General features: G+C 42.7%; 1 protein-coding gene across 1 annotated transcript in view; it reads right to left on the bottom strand.

Annotated features, from left to right (window-relative positions):
* The window catches only part of LOC122559103 (protein bassoon-like), a 505,982-nt gene that overhangs the window by 213,002 nt on the left and 267,102 nt on the right, over positions 1 to 25,878 (bottom strand). Inside the window, exons 4-5 of the mRNA XM_043708396.1 lie at positions 18,972 to 19,493; positions 2,010 to 9,260 (exon numbers count right to left, since the gene is read on the bottom strand). Of these exons, the coding sequence (XP_043564331.1) occupies positions 2,010 to 9,260; positions 18,972 to 19,493 (7,773 nt within the window). The remainder of the gene's footprint in view (positions 1 to 2,009; positions 9,261 to 18,971; positions 19,494 to 25,878) is intronic.

Genomic DNA, 25,878 nt, shown 5'->3' with positions numbered 1-25,878 from the left:
GGTCTATAGTTCCCTGGCTTGTCCTTACCACCCTTCTTAAACAGTGGCACCACGTTTGCCAACCTCCAGTCTTCCGGCACCTCACCTGTGACTATCGATGATACAAATATCTCAGCAAGAGGACCAGCAATCACTTCTCTAGCTTCCCACAGAGTTCTCGGGTACACCTGATCAGGTCCTGGGGATTTATCCGCCTTTAACTGTTTCAAGACATCCGGCACTTCCTCCTCTGTAATCTGGACATTTTGCAAGATGTCACCATCTATTTCCCTACAGTCTATATCTTCCATGTCCTTTTCCACAGTGAATACTGATGCAAAATATTCATTTAGTATCTCCCCCATTTTCTGTGGCTCCACACAAAGGACATGAATTGCTTTCAGCACAATTAACCCATTCTCACCCACTCTGAGGGCTATTATCACATGACCTGGATTACTTTCAACACAGTTGACCCATTCTATCCTTCTCTCAATTCTCATCATTTCTGATTCAGCTTCTGTACTGGCCTATCAATCATCCCCTCATCTGGCTACCATCATATCTATCTCTCTCTGGGCCTTGTCTTAACCTATCCAGTCACCTGTTCCTTCTTCCCCCTCTTGTCCCTCACCCCACAACATGCCCAATACAGTATAAATACTGCTGTCATCATTTCTGATGAAGAGTCACTAGACTCAAAATGTTAATTCTGCTTTCTCCCTACAGATGCTGTCAAATATGCTGCATTTCTCCAGCATTTCTGTTTTTGTTTTAGACTTACTAAATGTTTGACAGAATTCAAAATGAGAAATAGGTACAGGTAGACAATCCTTTATCTGAAACCCTTGGGACCAGCTGTCTTTCAGATTTTGGAATTTTGCAGATAAAGGATTAAATGACATTTTCATAGTAAAATAAAAAAAAGTTACAAAACAGCAGACCCACCTGTGATTACTATGAGCAATGAGACAGAATTGATGCCTGCCTGCCAGTGCTGGGCCACGTCGCTATGTCACGTCTGAGTGACGTGGGTCAAATGGGTGTGGAGTCGCATTAACTGTTTGCATGCCAAACCACCTTATTAATGAGAAAAAACTTCAGGAAAAATACTTTGGATTTCAGAATTTTGGATAAAGGATTGTCTACCTGTACTTGGCCTTTTCTCAGCATCTTCAATGTTAAGAATGAGGTATACACAGGGATGCACAGGGATAGATGCACCTCTTCTGCAGGACAGAATCACATGAACATGATCTACCATTCATGAGATATCAAATGAAGTTTTTAATAAATCCAGAATGACAACTGGATTTTGTCCACTCTGACAAGCAGTGACTAACCATCACCTAGATCTTCTAATCTGTTCTTTTGAGAAAAATAACCATGAAAAACAGAATTCCTTGTAGCTATTATTCACATTAGCTTTTGACTTCATAATTATTAACAATTCCCTTGTGATGTCAATGAGAACCAACAAAGGTAAGGGGATAGCATTATGCATGGATGCTGCAAAATGAAACATTGGGTTCTTAAATTCAACATTTGTTCAATGATTGAAGTCAAGTTCAACAACATATTCTTGGTGTATGGAAACTATAAGCCATGACTGTCTGACTTAGTTTCAAGTAAAGGAAAATGTTTTCAAGGTTTACAATCTTGTAGCTACATTTACTTTATAGATCTGCACATCAGTAACAAATTCCTCACTCTCCTGTTTAAGGGACATTAGATATTTACTAGAGGTATATAGATTTCTTATAGATTAAAATAAGAAAAATAATTTGACATAAGCATGCAAAGAGTACATATTAAGTCCATGTAACTTACTGTTTATTTCAGGCTCTTCAGTGCTCCCCCCTCCCCAAACTAAAATATTTTGGCATTTCAGAGAAACTTGGTACCCTGATCAGAAATATACCAAATCAGATAGGCTATGAACACATTTCAGATGGTTAGATATCTTTAGTAAGGCTGTACTTCTGTAACACCAAACTTACTTATACTATCTTAATTCATGCTGTTCATACCTGACTGCCATGCAGGGTCTGCTGTTGATGTTGAGCAAAAAATCGAGGTTTCCCAGATTCATCAGAGGTCGGGCTGACAGGCTTCGGGTCAGACATGGAGCGCTGCATGACTTTGATTGGCCGAGGCAGACTTGGCTGTCGTTTAGGTGATTCAGTGGTGAAATGTTTTTGAGGAGTAACGTGGGCTTTGTTTAACTTCTCACTTGAAGTGAAGGATGTGTCTAAAAGCCGATGTGGGGACAGTGGTGAGACAGGTGAGTATAGAACCTGTGGAGACTTTGGAGGCTGGCGAGTCATTTGAGGCAAAGGCTCAGGCGGGAGGTGACACTGATATCCTATTTCCAATGGATCTGGTTTCTTCTTCTCAGCCTTTGGGACAATCATAATTCCCTGCTGCCTGCTATTGGTTTGGTCTAGTGGGCCAGATGTTACAATCTGTATGTTAGTAGAGTAGGGATTAATGGTGGTTGGAATTGCAAACTGAGGGACAACAATGCCTTGTGACTGTGCTTCTGGCTCCGTCTGGCAAGCAAGACTCTCTCCTTTGTAGGTTTTCTCAGGGGCAGATATGTATCTTACAATTTCCACTCGTGGGTCAGGTATGATGTGAATGGCAGGAGAAACTGGTCCTAGCTCATTTTGATCTGTCTGGACAGAGCAATCATTGACTGTTTGTATGGCAATACTCGAGGTCCCCTTTGAAGCTTCTCGCTTGTGCTCTGTGCTTGAATCTGAATGTTTTGAGAACCTGGAACGGCGTCTACGAGTAGGCTGCTCCAATTCTCCATTGTCTTCATCATCTGTCTGTACACTGCAATCCACACTCCGCTTTGTTCTTCTCCGACGGGATATGTAGTAGCCTTCTTCACCTTCCTCGTCATCAGTCTGTACACTACAGTCTGCTATTTTCTTAACTACATACTGATCACGTAAGGATGTGTCATCTCCCTCATAAGCATCTCTTAGCCTAGGCACCGAGTTGCGCTTCTTGATGGCTCGACTTTCCCAGTGCTCGTCAGTTCGAAGAGACAGTTCAGAAGTGGATCGTTGTGGTGCTTCTATAAATGCTCTGTGATGTGGAGATACGTATGCTTCTTGAGTAGTAGTGGCAACAGGGCCGCCTTCTATGTACGGCTGGTTCACAGGCCAGTACTGCCCATTCTGAGCTATAGTCCTTTGCATTTCAATAGCCATCTCCGACATACTGTGTGGATTGATCCTGCCTGAAGGGTCACAAACTGCAGGGAAACTTACTGTATTTCGTACTTTCTGCTCTTCCAGTTGCTGGTGCAGTTGCTGTTGGAGCTGTTGAATCTGCTCTAGTTGCAGCCTTTGTTGTGCCAACTGCTCTCGCTGTAACACAAGCTGGGCCTGCCTTTCCTCCTGCTGTTGATGTAAGACTTGCTGCTTAATGGTCTGCAGCTCCTGAAGCTCGCGTTGCACTATGATTTGTTCACTCTCTCGATGGCGCTGCAACTCCAGGCGCTGGCGTTCTAATTCCTCCTGCAGACGCTGATGCCTCAGCTTTTCCAACTCCACACGTTCCCGCTCAATAAGGAGCATGTGGTCTTGCTGCTGCTTTCGCTGATGCTCTTCCTCTTTATCTTCGTGCTTCCTTCGACCAGCACCAGACCTTGCAGTGTCACTTTGCTGGGCTTCCTGTTGCTTTTGTTGCTGCAGTTGCTGGTGCAATAGCTGCTGCAGTTGCTTTTGTAGCTGCTGTTCTTTCTGTTGTTCAAGTTGCTGTTCTGCTTGCAGCTGTTGCTGCAGTTGCTGGTCTTGGTGCGGCTGTTGAACTTGTAGCTGTTGTTGACCTTGTTGCTGTTGCACTTGCTGTGGCTGCATTTGCTGCTGTTGTATCTGCTGTTGCATTTGTGGTTGTACTTGCTGCGGCTGTAATTGCTGCTGCTGTTGGACTTGCACTTGCTGCGGCTGTAATTGCTGCTGCTGTTGGACTTGCACTTGCTGCGGCTGTAATTGCTGCTGTTGCAGCTGCTGTAATTGCTGCTGCTGTTGAAATTGCACTTGTGATTGCTGTGGTTGCATTTGCTGCTGGAGTTGCTGCTGGTTATGCCCAATGTCAGCCTGCTGCTTAGACTGATTAGCATCACAGACAAACTTCTGAGTCACAGGAGCTGAAGCACTGTGCTGAGGAATACCACTTTGTTCCGGCCTCTGCGTAGTCTGGCTCGGCACTAGCTGACTTATATTTACACCTCCAGTTCGGACATTACTACTGGGTGTTGCTCCAGGCTTCCCAAGATATATAGGTGCTTCCCCAGCAGAAGTTGTGGGAGCAGCTGGAAACCTGTTTGGAGGCAGATAACGGTACAGCCCAGGAGCTGCAGCAGGCATCCTTGGTGCAACAAGAGGGAGTCTACTCAACCTGGCCAGTGGCACGGCTGAGATATTACTAGGCAAGTAGGGCCTGTAAACGCCCCTTAACATTGGACACAAGATCGAGGCTGGCTGTGTCGTAATAGGGAGAGTGGAAGCAATCGGAGTGTTGATTGTAGAGTAAATCATGCCATCAGGTGCTCTCACGGGAGCCACTGAAGGATACATGTGCCTAATGGCTCTCAAACGTACTGCTTGCGGCATGTTGCCAAAGCCGTGCACCGCAATCCGACGTCGAGAGTCAGACAGGTTTGGATGATACATCATGTCTTGTTTTAGTGGCAGCATTCCTTGATGGTGTGACATTGCACTGTTTCTAGCGAGTTCACTGCAGTGAGCATTTCGCCCAGCCGGTCCATACTGGAGGGAGTCAGAGCTGTTTGTATATCGTGTTCCATAGTGATCCATGGAATTTAGAGCTGCGCACATCCTGCTAATTTCACGAGCAGTGGTCGCGCTGTATTGGGCCAAACTAGCCTCTTGAAAATTAGGCAGATCCTCTCGCATTGAGTAGCCATATCCAGAATGAATATTAGACATTGAACTATATCTTCGAATTGGTGTGGGTTGGCTGAGGATATCTGACTGCTGTCTCAGATCAGTGAAGGAACCATACTGCATTCCAAGCTCCCAATCCCTCCCCTGACCGAAAGATAAACTGTAGGACTGTCTCATTGTACTCAGATCTACAGCTGCATCTCCTCCAGGCGGGTGGTAAAAAGGTTCGTCCTTCATTAGATTGTAATTAATACTAGCTTCTAACAAATTAGAGTCTGACATAGACGAATGTAGTCGCCCAGAAAATACCTGAGGGAACGTTTTGTGCTCTTTGTACAAATTAGAACCTTCCTGGTAACTAGCCATGGGTTCTTTATACTGGTAACTGTCAACAGGCTCCTGAGCTCTGTTGTCATAGTACTTCTGAGCAATATTCCTGTCGCTGAGCCGTGGTTCAGCCATTGCTTGTTCTGAGACCTGGGTGCCTGAGTTAAATGACCCTGTGCAGCTACCAGCAAAAGGAAATTTATACACAACGTCACAACAAACAGCCCTTTCTGGTTTGGATCCAGTCAAATCCAGAGCATTTGGAGGAGGATCTTGTTTGATCAGCTTTGTAACTGTGCCAGCTGCTGTGCTATCCAGCTGCACCATCGTGTGTGCTTTCGCTCCAAGCTCGTTTGCTGGAGGAGCAGATGGCTTTAATTCCAGTGATGCTTCTTGGTGTACCTGTGAAGTGACAAAGCCACTATCATGAGGTCCTGGTCTAGGCACGGCACTAACACTAATGGCGTTATTAATGTTGCTCTGATTCACAAACATGTCCAGTTTACGCACTGGAGTCATTTGGTTAGCTAAGTTAAATCTAGCAAAATGTGGCTGGATTTGACTCGTAAAGCCTGATTTTGTTGTGACTATTGCCATATCTGTATTGGTTCCACTTTCTGTTACAGTAATGGGCTGGACCATTGATTCAAGCTGTTTTGCTTGAGAAAGACAGATTGCTGTGGCTGTGCCATGACCGAGATCCATGAGATTCTGGAAAGGATCTCCATATATTTTTGGTACTTTGGATTGGGAAATAAGCATTGATGATGTTATCGTTACGCCCACTGTCGTATTTACATTTGGATGTTCCTGCATATTAAGATTCATGATTAATGGCTGCACAGCAGTGGACTGACGACATGGAAGCTGGTCTGATTCAAGTGAATATTTCCTACTTTCCGTAGCTAAAGATGTCAAATCCATTCCATGATCTGTTATGATGACAGGAGGTGATTTAGCAGCTGTTCGGAGATCTACTATTGAGCTACATGTCCTTGAAACTTCCACTGAGTTTATATTTGCATTTGCATTCTGGTACATCCATGATGCTTTGTTGAAAGTATTTTCCAGAGGAACCACACCTTGACCAAGCACAGTCGAAGTTGTGACAACAGTTGAAGATATCTGTCCTCTCTGAGTGGGTATTCTATCAGTCTGTGATGAAGACTTGGCATACATGGGCTGTTGAACATGTTGCGTTGAAGCAGCCACTGACTGAGTCCAACCATGCAACGTTTGTTGTCGATTTAATCGAGTTGGTGAGACATTTGGTGACACAGATGAATTGACAGCTAATGGCTGGGCGGAGGATGAAACATTTGCTGCCAGAGTAACAACCATGCACGTGGACTCGGGAGACGATATTTGCCGAGTGAGTCGGGGTGACCTCACTGAGGTCTGAGTACCCTGAGCCATCATTGTGGAAGGTGATGAGGCCATGGGCATATTAGAAGGCAAGACAACTCTGGCATTGGAAGTCTGTGTTGAGAATTCTGTGGTGGATTTATCACTGGACAGGGAAATTGTTGGCATGTCAGTTCTGGTTACTGCTCTCTGTGATGATGGGGAAAGGGGCTCCTCAGGGCTCGATGATTTGAAAAAGCTCCCAGGGGTCTGTGTGGATGCTCCATCAAGATTTGGTGCCCCATAGGAATCACTGAATTTCTTACCCCCTGAGATATTATTTTGAGAGCAATATGGTGTTGAAATTCCTGGATCTGATGGCCTGACTTGGATGTATCCCATACTTCGATCGATGGGAGAAGATCGTGCAGACATCGAGGACTGACTTACTATTGCAGTGGCCACAGTCACAGCCGATTTTTTGTTGTATGTTGTGTAAGAGGCTGTTACAATCTGTGAGCTGTCAACCTTTGTTCCAACTGATATTGCAGTCTGGCTTTGGTCTTGCACGTCTCTCATGAAATACTGAGTTACCCGAACATCAGGGATACCTCTATTAGCTTGGGATGAAATAAAAGACATTGGTGCAGATGACTGGGTAGGGCTCGTTCCAGGTGTAAGAAGTGCGTCTGTTTGCTTTGCTAATTCCGTATAAGCACTTTGTGCATCAAGAAGCTTCTTTTCCTGAAAAGACCTCTCAAGGTTTTGTAATTGAGCATTTTGTTGCTGCAGGCGGAGCTCCAGCGATGGCGAACGGGACAATTTTGGAGTTTGTGCAGCAGTTTTCACAGTGACCTCATATGCCTCTGCTTTCTGAAGCTCACCTTGTAAGCTTGTCTGAGATAGTGTTATTTCATTGTTCGAGTAAGTGTAGACATCTGAAGATTGGTACTTGTAATTATTCTGCATGTAATCATCTTGCTGGTAAGAACTGCCATAAGCTATTGTCTGCACCGGCTGCTGGCTCTTTAGCATTTCAGCTTTCCTCATCATTTCTTCATATGCTTCTTCGGCACTTTTCAATGGTTTTTGATTTACTGAAGAACTACTGGTAGTTGATTTTTCAGTTGGAGAATACAAGGACATAAATGATGGGAGGTTGTATTCACTCCCAGACTTGTATAATCTGCAGGCTGTTATTTCAAAGCCCTCAGCTTCAGAATCAATCGTGGGTGAATACTCAGAACAAGATGATCGATGGAGTTCTTCCATTTCTGCAGCTTGGCGTAACTCTTCTGTGGGAGAAGCATCCTCGATTGGAGAAAGGTTGCTTGGTGGTGTTTTGGATCTTTCACGTCTTCTCTGTGCCCTTAATTCTTCTTTGTCTCTTTTTGCTTTACGTGCTGTGCTTCGAATGCGATGTTGTTCCACCTCACGCATCTTCTCCTGCTCTCGAAGCAGTTCTTCTTCCTCTCGTAGCTCCTCTTCCTCAGAAGAGTCCTCAATAGTTGGCAACAGAGGGCCATGTGATCGATGTCTTGCCTTTCTCTGCTGTTTCACCTCTTCAAGTCTGTGTCGCCGACTTGGACTACTGTCACTGTCCTCTTCCAATGAGGAGACAGATGTTGGTGAAGTGCCTGATGAAAAAGTAGGTGTTGAGGGTGGCAATGTGGATGAGTATTCACCCTTTGATTTTTCATCTGGTGACCCAGTCAAACTTTCCATTTCAAGTTCAGGTTCTCTATCAATGCTGAGTTCTGTTTCATTACAACCTTCAACATCTCTGCTAATATAAGTGTTTGTAGTGTTCAAATCAATAGTCTTGAAGCGTCGTAGCCCAGATGGTTCTCCCACTGCATCCTCTTCTGCATGATTTAGGGATTCCCTGTATGTATCTTCATGTTCTTTCTGTTCTTGCCATGACTGGCTGTCTTCCCCACCATAACCTTCCAGTGTTGTATCTTCGTAGTTGCTAACTGTACTGGGATCCAGATGTTGCTTTGAAGGGCTTTGTTTACTGGACTCTAAATTATGTTTCTGACTCTTCTTCATACTAACACGTTTAGCATAGCTATCCAACTCCTCATTTTCCACAGAGACATTATCCTCTTCTGCACTCATTTCCAACAACTGCCTTCGCATAAATTCTTCATCTGTTAATTCTGCTCCAGGTTGTATGGTCTTATCATGGGGAGTTGATATTGCACTTCCACTACGGTCTTCAACATAGCCATGTTGCAATTTCCTGCCAAATTCATCCAAGGATTCCAGGCTTTCTCTTCGCTCACTTTGGTTGTCCAATTCAAAAGTGTCTTCATCCTCTTCTTGTATATCTTCAAGCTCTTCATCTGAACTATAAGACTCTGGCGTAATTGAAAGTGATCGGGGTCTATGCCCCTCTCTTTGTTCTTCACTTGAACTTTGAGCAGTCCTTCCTCTTTTAGCCTTATCTTGAACACTTTGGGATTCCAGCAATGGCCGTACACTGCTCTCCAACTTGTTAAATTCTGAAGGGCTCTTTGGACTCTGCTGCACTTGACCAGACTCGTTTAGCTTTTGTGCCTCGTGGTGCACTGATGTTGTAACCTCACTCTGAGAGCTTGAGATACCATCAGACGAGTAGCCTGTATCACTTAAACTCTGTGGGCTACGTGAAAGTTCTTGAGGATAGCCTTTATTCAATTCCTGAAAACAACAAGAAATTTATTGTAAGTAAACAGTAATCGCACTGCTACTTTTGCAATTTACAACTTGTGTCACAAACACTGTACCAGAATTTTGTGCATTTTGTTTAATGACAGAAATTACATGGGACATCATGAGACCATAAGATAGAAGTGCACAGAATTAGGCTTTTCAATCCATCGCGTTTGCTCCATCATTTGATTATGGCTGATATGTTTCTCACTCCATTCTTCTGCTTTCTCCCTGCAACCCTTGATCACTTTATCAATCAAGAACACATCTCTACCTTAAATACACCCAATGACTTGGCCTCCACAGCCCTATGTGATATTGAGTTCCACAGATTAACCACCCTTTGGCTGAAGAAATTCATCCTCATCTTAGTTCTGAAGAGCTGTCTCTTCATTCAAAGGCCTCAGGTCGGAGTGTCTCCTGCTGTTCTCCACATCCACTCTATCCAGATCTCTCAGTATTCTGTAAGTTTCAATCAGGTTCCCCCTTCACCATTCAGTTCAGATTCAGAATCCTTAACCACTCCTCATCCCTGGGGATCATTCCTGTAAACCTCCTCAGGACCTCCTCTAACGTCAGCACATCTTTCCTGAGATAATGAGCCCAAAACTGCTCACAATATTCCAAATGAGGTCTGGCAAGAGCCTTGTATGGTCTCAGCAGTACATCATTGCTACTGTATTCTAGCCCTCTTGAAATAAATGACTAACACTTCATTTGCCCTCCTAACTTACAACTAAACCTGCATGTCCGCCTGAAGAGAATGCTGAACTAGGACTTTAAAGTCCATGCTTCAGATTTCCAAAGCCTTACCCATTTAGAAAATAGTTTACGCCTCTCTTCTTCCTATCACTGCACATAATCTCACACTGTCCTACATTATACTGCATCTGCCATTTCTTTGTCCACACTCCTAGCCTGTTCACGTGCTTCTGCACTCTGCCCCTTTCCTCAACAAAACCTCTCCTCCACCTCTCTTTTTTCATCTGCAAATTTAGCAACAAGCCCTCAGTTCATTTGTCAAAACCATTTCTTGTACAACGTGAATAGTTGTGATCCCAACACAGACACCTGAGGAACTCCACTCATCACCTGCTGCCATCCTGAAAAAGACCCTTTGATCTCCATTCTCTGCCTTCTGCCAATCAGCCAATCCTCTATCCATACAGTACTGTGCCCCTAAAACCATGGGCTCCTGTGCGGCACCTTGTTAAAGGCCTTCTGGAAACCTATATAGATCACGTTCACTGGCTCTCCTTTGTCTAACCTGATTGTTACCTCCTCAAAGAATTCTAACAGATTTGTCAGTCATGACCTCCTCTTAACAAAGCCATGCTGACTCAGACCTATTTTGCAATGCACTTCTAAGTACCCCGCAATCTCATCCTCAATAATCTTACCAATTACTGAGGTCAAGTTAAACAGCTGATAGTTTCCCTGTGTTTTGCCTCATTTCTTTCTTAAACAGGGGTGTTTCAATAGCCATTTTCTGGGACCCTCCTGACTCCAACAATTAAATTTAAGGCAAATAATCAGGGATTGTCTAAGATTAGAACCCAGACACACTTTCACATATTGATTTAACAAGAACATTGAAGTGAGAAACATACCCCTTGACCACCAAGCCAAGCAGCAAGCATTTGGATCTAAAATTGCGTTCAAATAAAAATCTAATCGGTTCACATAAAAAATATTGACAGATTTTTGAGAAACACGGCATTACTGCTGTACAATAGTGAATGATAATATAAATTAAAATCATATCACATTTTGCCTAGTACAAGTTAATCACAGCACATTAAATCGAAAAGGATGATTATTTTAAAAAGGTCTTGCTCAAACAGAAATATTAATGTTGATGCCTTACTCAGTGCAAGCAAGCTATCATACATTTGAGTCTCATGGAGGTCACATGAATGATATCTGGCTATTGAACAACTAACAAATCAGTATATGTTGCCAATCAGTATGAACAATCAGTATAAATGTCTCAAAATTGGAATCCTGCATTATATTTAGTGACATTTTGTAAAAACAAGAATAAGATATGCACAATTTTGCTCAGAGAATTCTTTGTGCTCTCCCTGTACCTTGCCCCTCTCATGCTGTATTCTGAAATCTGTCTTGCTCTATCTCCTTTTTTCCCCCCTTTATTTGTTGAGCTCTTTCTCTGACTGCTTCTTGATTTGCACACAAAAATCCCTCTCCTTTTTTTGGCATCATGGGTGCTCACTCTGTCTCTTTCTGTCTGCCTGTCCTGAAATTTCTCTCCTGTTAATCTGACTGTCCGAATCTATTAGCCCAATCTCTCCCCTCTTCGGCTTAGGCAGTCCCTTGTAATTGAGGATGACTTTCTTCCACTCTAATGCTGTGGGTCCTGAAGTGACCAAATAGTTCAATCTCTCCACTCTTTCAATCTCAACCAAAGCTCTTGATATCAGATCTCTGAAGGCCAGTGGAACGGTCCTTCAAGCAATTGTGTCGAAGGTTCAATATATATTACTGTTTGGAAACTTAGTTTCTAAAGTTGGTGAACCACATGTAGCTTTAAGTTTAATTTGCTAATGTTGTGGAGTTGAAGGCGTGTACTATACCTTTAAGAGAATGAGTGAAAATTGAAAAACTGGCAACCATCTGTCATGTGTCGGAATGTAGGCACAGAGTGTGCTGGATCATTTGCAGATGTAACATTTGAGATGTAGCTCAGGTAATGAGCTGTTTTCACAACCTTTTGAATTCAACCAGTTTAAATTATGCCTCAAGGTACTAAAACCCAAGCTAGAACCACCCAGATATTCAGGCAGAATCAGTGTGAGCAAGAAGATGCTGTTAGTTTAGCTGTCTTCAAAAGTGATGTTTGGGGAAAGGTCCTGAATGTCTTAAGAAAATTGCTGTAAATGAGAATATGAAAAACTTATATGTTCTTTGCTCTGAAAGTGTTTGGAAGTACAAATAAGAAAACTTCATAAACCATGAAACTTTAAAGTGGAGACAAGGTGACTGACCTTCATTACATTTTGATTAACTGTATTGTAGTTGCTGGGTTTAAAAGAGCAAATCTCTATTTCTGATAATTGCGATAGCACCATTCCAAATAATGCATGTACAGTATAACATCTGAAGTCTTTTGATTCTTTTGTGTAATAACTTTTATGTTCTTTTGTTGAAAATACGTCAGCAGCCTCTAGTGAGTTTGTTCAGTGATTGAACGCCTTGGTGAACAGATAGTAAAAATAAAATGCATAGTCTCTTAAGCCAGGTTTCACTTGGCAATCTAACTTGCTCAGTGCTATCATCAGCTGGAAACATATTCAATGTGCAGCCAGGGCAGCCTGCACTGCAGAGGAGTGCCAGTAAATAGGAAGGTGGGTGTGCGAGGCATTGGTGGCAACAAGAGGGATGGGTGAGGGGTGGTTGGTTGAACAGTGTGTGCATGAGTGTGAAAGCAGTAGGTCGGTGTATGAGCAATGAGTATGAGTGATTGGGTTCATGTGTGACAAGGGATAGGTGAGGGGTGGGTAACTGAGTGAGTGGATTGGTATGTGGTTACGTGCATGAGTGGGTGCAGTGTTAGGTTGCTGGTGGGTATGAGAGCAGTGAATGATGAATTGAATGTCACAGAAGTACAATCCAACTTTGTAACAATCAGTAAAGGATGCCATTTATAACTTTGGCTAGGGTAACTTCAGTGTTTTAACAGTGTTGAGTAAGTGCAGAGTGCTTTGGCATGGATAATACTTGAAGTTCTGAAAAGCAACAGGCTGAATATTACAAAAAAGTCAAAGAACTGTGGATGCTGGAAAGTAAACAAAAACAGAAATTGCTGGAGAAAGTCAGCAGGTCTCTTTTGAAGAAGGGTCACTGGACCCGAAATGTTAACTCTGCTTTCTCTCCACAGATGCTTTCAGACATGCAAAGTTGCTCCAGCAATTTCAGTTAAGGCTGAATGTTACACTCATTTCAAAGATAAAACAAGCATTTTTGTTTCCACATTTTCCGAATCCAGAAAAATATATGTAAACTGTTTAGTGATAATCTTTCAGGAAATTCTACGTTTAAATCTTGACATTGTCAACACGTTCCTCTCCAAATCCACCTTTATTGCCATATCCCTGACCGTGCCCCCCTCCTCAGCTCGGTAGCTATTTTTATTTAATTATACTCTGTAAACTGCTTAAGCTTGCTTCTTTTAAGTTGAAACAAAATATAAATTTAAGTTGTTGATGTTGTCCCAGTTTGCAATGGAAGATGATTAATTAATTACTTGACTAATTGCTCTAATGGTGCTCTAGTGTTTCACTGGGCTTAAATCTCCACACTATACTAAGTCTTGGGATTATAGCTGGTGTAAACCAGTAAAGAAGTAGTTTGTATTGCTAAAAGTCTTGAGGTTGATATCATTATTAATTTATAGCTAAAGGCTTTCAAAGTGGGATGTACAAGATCATCATTTTTCTGCCGGGCTAGAATTAAACATGCAGTGTGCAGCTTCTTCCAAGTTCTGAGTTAATATACTGAGATATTTCTGTTGGTACATATGAATAAACAGAAGGTTTGTGCGGCGATACTCCTTTTGAACATACAGAAATGGCCTTTCAGATGTTAGAAGAGCTCACAGCAGGAGAATCAGAATATGGAGAGATTCACTGGAGATTTATCAATATTTGAAGAGGGTTCTCTGATTAAATCAATATTGACAGTTTGTCAATAATTATCTGAAAATACAGAAAAGTTTGAAAACTGTTGAACTATTTGTGAAAGCAACTACGCAATAAAAACACTCTTTTGCTAAATGCGGTGTAGAAGTCTTGTTCATTTGTGTCATTAGAATTTAGAACTCTGATTTAATTCCCTGAATAACAAATTTAAACATTGCAAATACTTTCCCCTTGATACTGAGACCCACCAGTAATTCACACAATAAGTTAAAACAGAAAACCATTTTGTCAACAAACAATTCTTCCCTAAAATAAACAAATCTCAGTGTAACATTTATAATTTTTTTAAAAATCCATTACAAATAACTGACCTTTTTTTGCAATTTGCAGGATAACCTTTAAACAGAATTGCTGATTTAAACCAGCGACTAGGGTAGAATTGTCAGTAACATTCAAAAGGATTAGGGTGAATTTAACACGCAGACTGAGGATTTTCATAAGGACATAGAACATTACAGTGCAGTGCAGGCCCTTTGGCCCTCAATGTTGTGCCCACCTGTGAAACCAATCTGAAGCCCATTTAACCTACACTATTCCATTATCATCCATATGGTTATCCAATGACCATTTAATTGCCCTTAAAGTTGGCAAGTCTACTATTGTTGCAAGCAGGGTGTTCTACTTACTACTCTCTGAGAACGAACCTACTTCTGACATCTGTCCTATATTTATCACCCCCTCAATTTAAAGCTATGTCCCCTCATGCTAGCCATCACCATTGGAGGAAAAGGGATCTCACTTTCACCCTATCTAATCCTCTGATCACCTTGTGGGTCTCTATTAAGTAACCTCTCAACCTTCTTCTCTCAAACAAAAACAGCCTCAAGTCCCTCAGTCTTTTCTCATAAGACCTTCCCTCCATACCAGGCAACATCCTGGTAAATCCCCTCTGCACCTTTTTCAATGTTTCCACATCCTTCCTATAATACGGCAACTAGAACTGTACACAATACTCCAAGTGCGGCCGCACCAGAGTTTTGTACAGCTGCAACATGACCTCATGACACCGAAACTCAATCCCTCTACCAATAAAAGCTAATGCACTGTATGTCTTCTTAACAACCCTACAAACCTGGGTGGCAACTTTCAGGAATCTATGCACATGGTCAAAGAGATCTCGCTGTTCGTCCACACTATCAAAAATCTTACCATTAGTACTCTGTATTCCTGTTACTCCTTCCAATGTAAATCACTTCACACTTTTCCTCATTAAACTCCATTTGCCACCTCTCAACCAAGCTCTGCAGCTTCTCTATGTCCCTCAGTAACCCATAACATCCTTCCACATTGTCCACAACTCCACCGACCTTAGTGTCATCTGCAAATTTGCTAACCCATCCTTCCCTGCCCTCAACCAGGTCATTTATAAAAAAGACAAACATCAGTGACCCCAAAACAGATCCTTGCGGTACATTTCCCATCAAACAACACCCTCCAGATGTAGGGAAAATAGGATAAATTAATGGACATTTATGCTCATGGTATGGGTAAAGTGCATACTCAATAAAAATATGGCTGTTGACAAATGTAACAAAGCAAAAGGATTGTTTACTTACCACTGACTTTGAGCTGGCATCAGTGGGGCTAGATGTGCACTGAAATGCTTCTCTCCCACAATGCCAATTAATTCCTTTCAAAAATGCAAAACCTCACACCAAATGCCTTCATCTATGTTCTAGGAGTGTATGCTGTATCACCTAATCTCTCCCCACAATGTAAACTTCGGAGTTTTGGCAGCATCTTTTTCAAGGTCATAATCTCTTTTTCAGGTGGAGTGCCAGAATGGCATTCAGTTATCCAGATGTGGTCAAAGTAGAACTTTGTTTAGCTTAAGTGAAACTAACTCCCCATATTAAATCAAACCCTCTATCATTAAAGGCTAATATTGCATTTGCCCTTTTTAGCTTTGTTTTTCTACTTGACTACTGCATTTAATTGACTGTATACACATATTGCTGAATCTCTCTGGTCCTCCTGTAGCTTTTTATCATTTAAAAAAAAATGCTTGCAACTCTGTTTTCTTGTCAAAATGGATGATCTCACCTGTGGTGAAAGTAATTGGCATAGCTTGCCCATTCAATTAATTTGTCAATGCATGGTTGAAATTTCATTCACCCAGTGACATGACGTGCTGTGTCATCAATCAGTGTCATCTATAAACTTGGACTTGTGATTGTGGTATCTAGGTTATTCATGCAATGAATGGCTGAAGCCCTGTACAGATTGTTGTGGGCCACTATTAGTTATGTGTTTCCAATTCAAGTGTATATTCATTTATTTTACTGCCTAATCAAGTCAATACTTTGCCTTCAATTGCATTGAGTCATACAGATGTACAGCACGGAAAGCGACCCTTCGGTCCAACTTGTCCATGCTGACCAGATATCCTAAATTAATCTAGCCCCATTTGCTAACATTTGGTCCATATCCCTCCAAAGCTTTCTATTCATGTACCCATCCAGATGGCTTTTAAATGTTGTAACTGTACCAGCCTCCACCACTTTCTCTGGCACTTCATTCCATACACACATCACCCTCTGCATGAGAACATTGCCCTTTAGGTCCCTTTTAAATCTTTCCCTTTGCACTTTAAACATGTGCCCTCTTGCTTTGGATTCCCCTACCCTGGGGAAAAGATCTTGGCTATTCACTCTATCCATGATCCTGATGATTTTATAAACCTCTATAAAGTCACACCTTAGCCTTTGATTCTCCAGGAAAAATAGCCCCAGCCTGTTCAACCTCCCCCTACAGCTCAAACCCTCCAACCCTGGGAACATCCTTGTAAAGCTTTTCTGCACCCTTACAATTTTAACTAATTTTTCGGAAAGCAGGGAAACCATAATTGTATGCAGTATTCCAAAAGTGGCCCAACCAATGTTCTGTACAGCTGCAACATGACTCAGGTGATTTAAATTTAGTTCAGAGACACACAAGGGACTGCAGCATCAAGGGGCTGAATCTAATGAAGGAGGGAGATGTAAAGTATTTAGGTATTAAGAGCCAGTGCATATTGAAGGATTAGGTCTGCTCGGAAAACTGGTTGCAAGGCTTTTAATACTCAGTCTGCGAATGGGGTGCAGACCATGTGGAAGTTGCTTATTCTAACCAGTGGAATGAGGCAACAAAATGTTCAAGGTATACTATATTTGAAGACACAAAAAGTGGAAAATAAAATAGTGCTGTTGAATAATTCACTGTGCTACTTACCTTGCACAGGGGAAATTCAACATTGTAGGAAGGTCAGAATTGGGATAATGAATAAAGTGCCCCATACTGTCCCCCTATGACTAGGGCCTGCAACTTCATGCAGCCTGAAAACAGCTCTTCTTAACTACGCCAGCATCATTAACTTGTCACATTAATCAGAAAATGTTATTAAATACATGACAGATGTCACAGGCAAAAGGATTACATGCAAATATAGTGGGACAGTTGTGAATACATTTAACATACAAGAGTTAGTGGCAGGCAGCAACAGGAGCTGAGAATGATTCAATACTAAACATAATAACCATAGCAGTCTGACAAAAGCCAAGTCACCAACAAGGTTGGCCCTGGTGCACATTAGACGATGCAGGCTGAGTATAGGCTGTGGGAAGGCCAGAATATGGGCAATGCAGGGGGGGCAATGGAGTATGGAAAAATGCAAATTACAGCAATTGGGTTGAAGTCATGTACCACTGATAGATACAATATCATTGTATAAATTGCCATTTGTCAAACAGTACAGGTCAAGGGTTATAGTTGCACTCACAAAAGATGCTGGTAGTTTTTTATAATTGGCGACTTTGCTGCTTTGGTGCTGCAGACATCTAGAAACTTGCCTGAAAAGATTCCAAGATAGAGCAGAAGGGCAGATAAGCATGAAGATGGGTAGCAATGATATCTTTAAGTAACATGCAGAAAGGAAAGAAAGGTTAGAGATAAGTAGAAGCTACAGAAGACAGTGGAATCAGACATAGACTCAGGGTGGGGAAAATGCCTGGAGTGTTGAAGATCCAGCAACAGTGCCAAGGCCAAGGGAGCAATTAATAAGAAACAGGTCTCACAGAAAATCATTGGGTTTGTAAAGGCTGGGGAAAATGGGGAAAAGCTATGGGATCATGTGATACAGAATGGGATTATGGAGTGATTTAGATGAAACAAGTGTCTGAGAATTGAGTACAATGTTTAGAATCGGCTTCGGATGGTGTATTGTGGCAAAAACTAGGTGCCATATTTCAATAAGGGATCAAAGTTTTAGAAAGGGTACATGGAAGATTTGGTGAATTGATAAAGAGGCAAGGGGTATTGCTTATCTGGACAGTACGAAGAAGTTGAAACTATTCTTCTCAGACAATGAAAGTCAAATTTTAAAGACACGTTCAAGATTATGAAGAATGTTAATACATATCGAGGAGAAACTTTTTCCACTGTCAGAAAATTGATACATTTGAGAAAATCAGCAAAAGAACCAGAGGGGAGATAATGACCTGCCTTATAGTGAATTGGAATGCACTGCCCAAAAGGGTGATGGAAGAGGTCAACCAATTAATTAAATTCATTTCAATAATACAAAAGAAATTGCAACAAATTCTTGAAAATGAATTTCCTGCAGGACCACTGAGAGAGAGAGCAGAGTATTGTACTTAATTCAATAGCTATTTCAAAGAGTTAGCATAGTTAAGACAGACTGTATGGCAAGGTCAGTGCTGAATCATTCTACAAAGCAGCTGAGACGGTCAGTTGTACAATTCAATCTTGGAGACAAAACATTGAGCGTTTTAATTTGGATCAGAATTTTTGAAATCATCCTCATCATGAAAGAAATGCTCAACAATTCAGTTTTCTTCCTTAAACTCTCAACTATACATTTCTCTGACCTTGGAACTTACATGATTTATTCTTGACACATGGCATTTGTACTGTCACAAAACAATTCAACTCAAGCGTAAATAATTTTTAGCATTTGTCATCACATGCATTTTAAGTGACTTACCTCTTGAATTTTTGCTTTCTGTAGTTCAGCAGCTTGGGAGGTCTCCTTAGAAGAAGGGTCAACTTTTTTGTCTGCACTGATCACTTTTGCTGTTGCAGGTACTGCAGTGCTCTGTACTGCAGGTTTTGGCTTCTCCCTTGGTGACTGTGATTTGTTTGGGATTGCAGCCTGGGCCTCGCTTTGCCCAGGATGTATTTGCTGAGGATGTTGCTTATCCACAATCAATGGAGCCTGTTGCTTCGTTTGCATGGGTTGTCCTGGTTTAGCAGTTGGTGATTCCTTATGCTGAGATAATTGTTGACTTGATGCTACAGGGACCTTCTGTTGCTGGGCAGGGCCAGCTTGCTGTTGGCTAATCCCTTTTCTTTGTTGCACACTGACGCCCGTTGGCCCTGTTTGATGCTGTGGTGACATCGATGGTTGTTGCTTTGATGCTATTGATGGGACAGGAAGTGGTGCATCTCCCAAATTTCCAGACATCAGTCGTTTGGTCTGACAGTTCAAACAAAGCCATTCATTTTTCTATAAGGCAGAGAAAGACAAATACAAAATATGGGGTTACCTAGAGTAATACATATATGTACTTATGCATTAGATCTAAAGTTTATGATAGCCATATAATGAATTTGTGACTGGTCTACACTTTAGTGTCACCAATTACACCACTAGGTAACAGCCTCAAAATGTCCCCCTCATCCCAAATCTCAATTTTCTATTATTTAACCAATCCTCTATCCCTGCTAATATACCACCCTCCAACACCATGGGCTACTTTCATATTAAATAGTCTAATATGTAGCACCTTATCAAAAACTTCATCTCTGCTGCTTCCTCAATTTCATGGGTCTACCACCAACTCATATTTCCAATTATAACGACAATCCAGATGGTGCAAATGAAAATGCAACAACAAACTTTCTGACTTTTAATATATCTTTTATTGCCCCTTTGTCATATTTCTCAATGACGTGGAAGTGCTGGTGTTGGACTGGGCGGACAAAGTTAGAAGTCACTTCACCTGATGAAGCAGCAGCGCTCCGAAAGCTTGTGATTTCAAATAAACGTATTAGACTATAACCTGGTGTGGTGTAGCTTCTGACACTTCTCAATGTTCACTAAATGTAGGGAGTGACACTAACTCCAGTCTTGAGGTGACTGTTTCAGTAAAGAATAGCTGAAATTTTCATGCTTTGTCCATTTGACGTGAATCATAATGACAAATGTTGACTTTGCTGGAGAGAACAACTTGAGGCATAGGACATGTCTCTCACTAGAATTAAGGGTAATTAAAAATGATAGATTACACAAAACATACTAAAATACACTCAAGTCTATTAATTTAAGGATGCTGAATCCTCCAATATTTTGGGCGCCAAATAACCTGTAAGAACATATCATGTTGGCAATGTGTAGTTGGGTATTTTTCCTCAGTAAAACTTGACATGGAAGAATGGCTTATTTCCAATATTGCAGTGACATCCACATACAATCCCTAAGCTTCCCACGTGTTACCATCACAGCACAGGGCCAGACTATGTTTTTCAGTCCGACACGTTAGATACTTCTGTCTGATTGCCAGAGCATCTTTGTTAACTTACAGAAAAGCAGCTACAAATGTACCCCTCCATGTGAAGTATGCATATGTGCGGTGCAATCAGGCAGAATAATTTGTCCATTAACCAAAGATGCAGTGAATGAAATTCTTATGGATTGCTCCTAGCCACTTCAGATACAGCTAATTAAGTTGCTAACGTATCAACTAACTGCATCGACATATCAGTTGGACTGTCACATCACAAAAATAGTCTAGATTGGAAAAGAGGTTTTCACAAACTCTGAAAATAATTGGTTGCTTCTATCTCAGATTGTTCTACAGGACAACACTGATGAAAATAACTATGTACTGCCTCAGAAAAACCCATGGTTTGGAACAGAGGCTAGCCACTTTGTTTTCCACCTCACAGAATGAAACACTCAAACTCTCAGAAGAGATCAATAGGCAGTCTGCCCTTACTGCATTGAACGTGTCAACACAACATTCATTTGAATTTTTCACTAACAATAATCAATCTGGAGAAAGATTGGTGGCTCTCCAAAGATCTCACCAGATCTAACAGTCCTTTTGCTAATCCTACATAATAGGGAGCCCTCTGTAAAACTAATTAAAGGTGGTTTCTAAATCTTGCAATCGAGAGGAATGATCAGATCTATTGCTACGGGGTTCTATCAATTATTGATAAATTTCACCTCCCACCAGTAATATGATCTTCAGAAGAAACACTCCCCACAGAACCCTGAACTGCATAGGCTCCTGATGAAGTCTGCAATCCTTCCTAGCGACCTGACAGCTCATTGCCTTTACAATGTTTAGAAAATGCTTTTCTAAATCTAGCTTTTGGTCAGGCTGTCCAGTCATGCTGAGCGGCAAGTCCAATTGATACAAATGTGAACCTTTCATTATCTATGGTGTGCATTTTATTGATATAGTCTCACCGGCTAAGGATTCAAATATCTTTGTTGGGTTTACTAACGTCCATGTCCAGATTGGTACTAAGGCCTTCTATCACTGCCAAACATTCATATTGATATGAAAATCAAACAAGTCATTCTGAATCCTACAATATGCCTGTGCCAAATCAGCTCGTGCCTCCAAGGATTTGTGCCCTGCAGTGAGACAATATTTATTCTTGGGTTCATCCTCATGGCTCACTGTGACTGCACGTGTATGGGCTGCCCAAGACATACAAAAGTGATGTTCTTTTCGTCGTTACCTTGTCTATGACAGGCTCTGCACATCATGAACTAGTGAAATGGCTGGATAAATTGCTACAAGTTTTGAGCAAGTTGTTCAATTAAGCAATGAAGGAATCTTTCACATTTGCAAAGCTAATACAGTACTTGCACATTGAGTGTAACACAATGTCTATGCCTGCATTTCATGTTGCTAACATATCCAATGTAAAACTCCAATGTAGAGAAGCTATAGACATCTGCCTGCAATAATATACTCTAATGATTTCAGACCTACCATCACTGCACGAATCAATATTCATTAAATTTATGAACTCAGTAACGCAGTTGAGATCAATTTCATTAACATCAGGCAAGTCCAAACAGATGGCATTGCTTTGGAATCCCCTCTGGGCCTAACAGTCTGAAACATTTTATTGGATTCAATGATAAATGCATCTTCAATGGATTGGCAACTAACCCCCACCTCTTTCATATTTCTGATATATTGTTGATATGATTGTTATATCTGAAATCACAGTAACATGTTCTTATGTGTTTTAATGAGCTCCTGCACTTAAATTCACATTTGAAACTGAACAGGCAGATGAGTTCCTTTTGCTCAATGTCCTAGCTAATAACTCAGCTGGGGTTCTCTGCTATTGCCTACCACAGTCTTCCTTTCATTGTTCAGTACACATATAACACATAGAACTGTAGGATTTCCAATAAGATTGGTGCAATTGGTACCTATGTACAGAGTCCAAGCTATTTTTTCACAATGCAAACTTGATGCTGAAGTAGAGTGCATCAAAGCAGTCCTGCGGATATTGAGATCCTTTTCTTGCTGTATATCCTGTGAACTAATTGAAGACCTGAAGCTAGTAGCTCTTTGTTGTTAAAATGCCAAGATTACCCTGAAAGGGTAAGGTATCTCACAAGGTTGAGTAACAGGTCAAGCTCGCTGTTTCACATGAATATACAGTAACAACAAGTGGTGTTCGCCACTAACGTGATGCTGCAATTAAGCCAGAAGATATAATGCCTATCATACAAATGATCAATGTGATATAGGATATTCAGTGCAGACATGGTATCAGTTTATAGGTTGCACGGCCGAAAGATGAAGGGATCGTATCAAACTGCATGGCCAATTGGTTTTCTGTAGCAAGATTTGGAAAATTTTATAATTGTTTGAAGATTGTGATTCTGGGGACTTAGGAGGCCAAACTTAAATTTTCATTCAACACTTCTAAATTGTTGCAAATGCATCAAACCTGCCTTTTGCACCGATGTTGAACTCCCCCACCATTGAGGCTGAGGAGCTCCATCCTCCAATCTAAATGTCCATCACCACTCCCGACAGGCTGCGGCAGGACCGCAGAACCTCGACTCAATCCATTGATTGTAGAATCACGCCGCTCCGTCCACCACATGCTCCAGCCACTGTCTGGCACACATGCAGTCCCGCCGTACCCCCACTAGGCTGGCACTGCTCCTGGCTTCCTTACATTCCCTGTTGAACAAGGACAGTCCCTTGATTTAATGATAATTGTAGAGTGACTTGTATGCCAGGCCATGAGGCTGTAGGTTGTGGCAGAATGCTATTCTGCTACCTACAGAGCCTCAATGCTGTTCAGTTTTGAGCTGCGAGGTCAATTCTGACACTATCACAGTTGTCACAATGGGGGTGCCAAATAACACGACAAAAGACGTCCTTAGAAGACGGGATTTCATCTCTACATTTCTTTGGTGGTTCTTTCCATCAAAAGTGTAGCAAGATGTTTGTTGATTGTACCCGACCAGCCTGTGCTTGCAAAACTCTAAGTGCGGAGTCTAACATTAGATGTGATTTTGCAATTGGACCCTTTCTTGGTCTGCCCTACACTGGCATCCAGATTAATAGCAATGTACAGAGGAAAAACAGAGAACACAGGCGGAGAGAATTTCGCTTAGTTAATCGAATGCTGGATAATTGAATGCCGGACAGTTCACCCAAGCATTAGGGCCTTGCCGGATAATCTGATATTTGCATAATCGAATGCCTGATAATTGAGGTTCCTCTGTAGTTGAATCTTAGTTACCTTCTGAAATGGGTCACTCAATTCAAGAGCAATTAGGGATGGGAAACAAACACTGCATTGCCAGTGACACTTCTACTACATGAAAAAAAGCATACTCCTCCAAACTCAATTATAATACTGAGTAAACTGTTAATCTCTAAGGGAGGTGCTAGGAATGCCAGGTTCTATTCAATGCTGTGTCAGATTCTAATCAATACAATGCAGAAGACTGTACAAGTGATTCCTGAAGGTCTTCAGGAAAGGGAAGGGGAACCTCTGTTCTCCATCTTGTCACTGTTCCCTTTGTGAGTGCTTCCTTCACAGAGGAGTCGGGTTGTTACAATCCATATGTACAACCCTCACGTCCCAGCAGCAGATGTCCTGACCTTCTTGAGAAGATACATCCAGGTCAAGGGAGAAAGCACTGATGTGGTCGATCCTTTCGGGATCTGGACCAGAAAAAGACAGGTCAGGGTAACCCTGAGGGTCGATGCCAGTGGGAACATCCTCCATCCACCCTCCAGCTTTGCCATCGGAGGAAGCAGAGGTTACCTGACATACGCAGGGCAGCCGAAAGTGTGCCGAACCTGCGGGAGGTCAGGCCACATGGCGGCGGATTGTAAGGCGACCGTCTGTCAAAACTGCAAACAGGAAGGCCACCCGACCAATGAATGTAAGGAGGCCAAGAACTGTAATCTGTGCGGAGAGGCGGGCCACATGTACAAGGCCTGCCCAAGACGAGGGGCCGTCACCTACGCACAAATGGCCGGTGGTGGCAACACAAGCCGTGGACCGCCCAAGACCAGCGAGGTACCACAAAACAGCAAGGGAACGCTGTCTGGAGGCAACCAGAAGGAAGGGCGGGCTGTAGTAGAGCAGACGGCAGACAGCGGGGAGGTGCAGCAGCCGATTCAAGCTCCTACAAGACAGACGGAGGAAATGGAAGAGGAGGGATCAAAGGAGGCAGAGGATTGGATTACCGTGAAAAGCAGGAAGAGGAAACCTCACAGGGCCCCCAAAGCCACCCAGCAAAGGGGGAACTGACACCTACACGATGAGGATACAGGCAGCTCTTCCAACGGTGAGGACGGGTGCAAGGAGGAAGATACAGAGCGCCGTGGGGAAAAAGGAGAGCAGCACCGCCCAAGCAGGAAAAGACTATCCCTCTGAGGGGACGGGTAAAGCCCTTCCCCCACCCGGTGAGAACCAAGAGGTACCCACCGGCCCACAGCTCCAGGTAACTGGGAGCAGCGATCCTGTGAGAGCCCCGCTGTCAGATGGAGAACTGGACTGTGGGGACCCTGGGCCCAACCCGAAGACACCAGAATGGGGAAATGGCCCCAGCGTGGAGCCGGACAGCTACCTCAGCCCTGGGAGGGTCCAGCAGTTTGCCGTCACCACGGGGATGCACACAGCTACCCCAGAGAGGCAAGACCAGCAGCAAATGGACACTGCTAACCTCGTAAACTGTTAAAATGGGGTTAAAAATTGCCAGCATCAATGTGCGTAGCATCAAAGTGGCTACGCGATGTGTTTCTACGAAGGCCTTCCTGGCCAATGTTAAAGCCGACGTCCTGTTCCTGCAGGAGTGTGGGATACCGCATCTTAGCTGCTACATGAGATGGTCGAGCTTATGGGCCCATGGGCCGTCAGTTTGGTCGGGGGGGCAACGATAGCTGCGCCTCCGGCCTGGGTATCCTGTTGCGAGGAGGCGACTTCACCATCTCCGAGGTTAAAGAGGTGCTGGGCGGGCGCCTCCTCGTCACCGACGTCATGTACAGGAATGCTCCCCTGAGACTGATTAATGTGTACGCCCCAGTGGGTAAGAGTGAACGGTTGGCCGTCCTGCAGCAGCTCCCACTGTTCCTGGCTACGGCCAGGCCGGTCATTCTGGCCGGAGACTTCAACTGTATCATCTGGCAGGGGGGACAGTAAACTGGACGCCACGTCCAGAGCCCTGATGGACTCAGTAAAAGATGCCAAGCTGCACAACGTCTTCAGCACCCCTGCAGACAGAGCGCAGCGTAGATACACCTGGTCACGGGCATACGGGTCTATCCGCTCAAGGATAGATTACCTGTTTGTGTCCCGAACGCTCTCAGTCAGATCCACCG

Source organism: Chiloscyllium plagiosum, chromosome 18 (genome assembly GCF_004010195.1).
Source record: "Chiloscyllium plagiosum isolate BGI_BamShark_2017 chromosome 18, ASM401019v2, whole genome shotgun sequence".
In the NCBI taxonomy this organism is placed as follows: Eukaryota; Metazoa; Chordata; class Chondrichthyes; order Orectolobiformes; family Hemiscylliidae; genus Chiloscyllium; species Chiloscyllium plagiosum.
The sequence above is the reverse complement of the archived record's forward strand: the minus strand, read 5'-3'. Positions and strand labels throughout refer to the sequence as shown.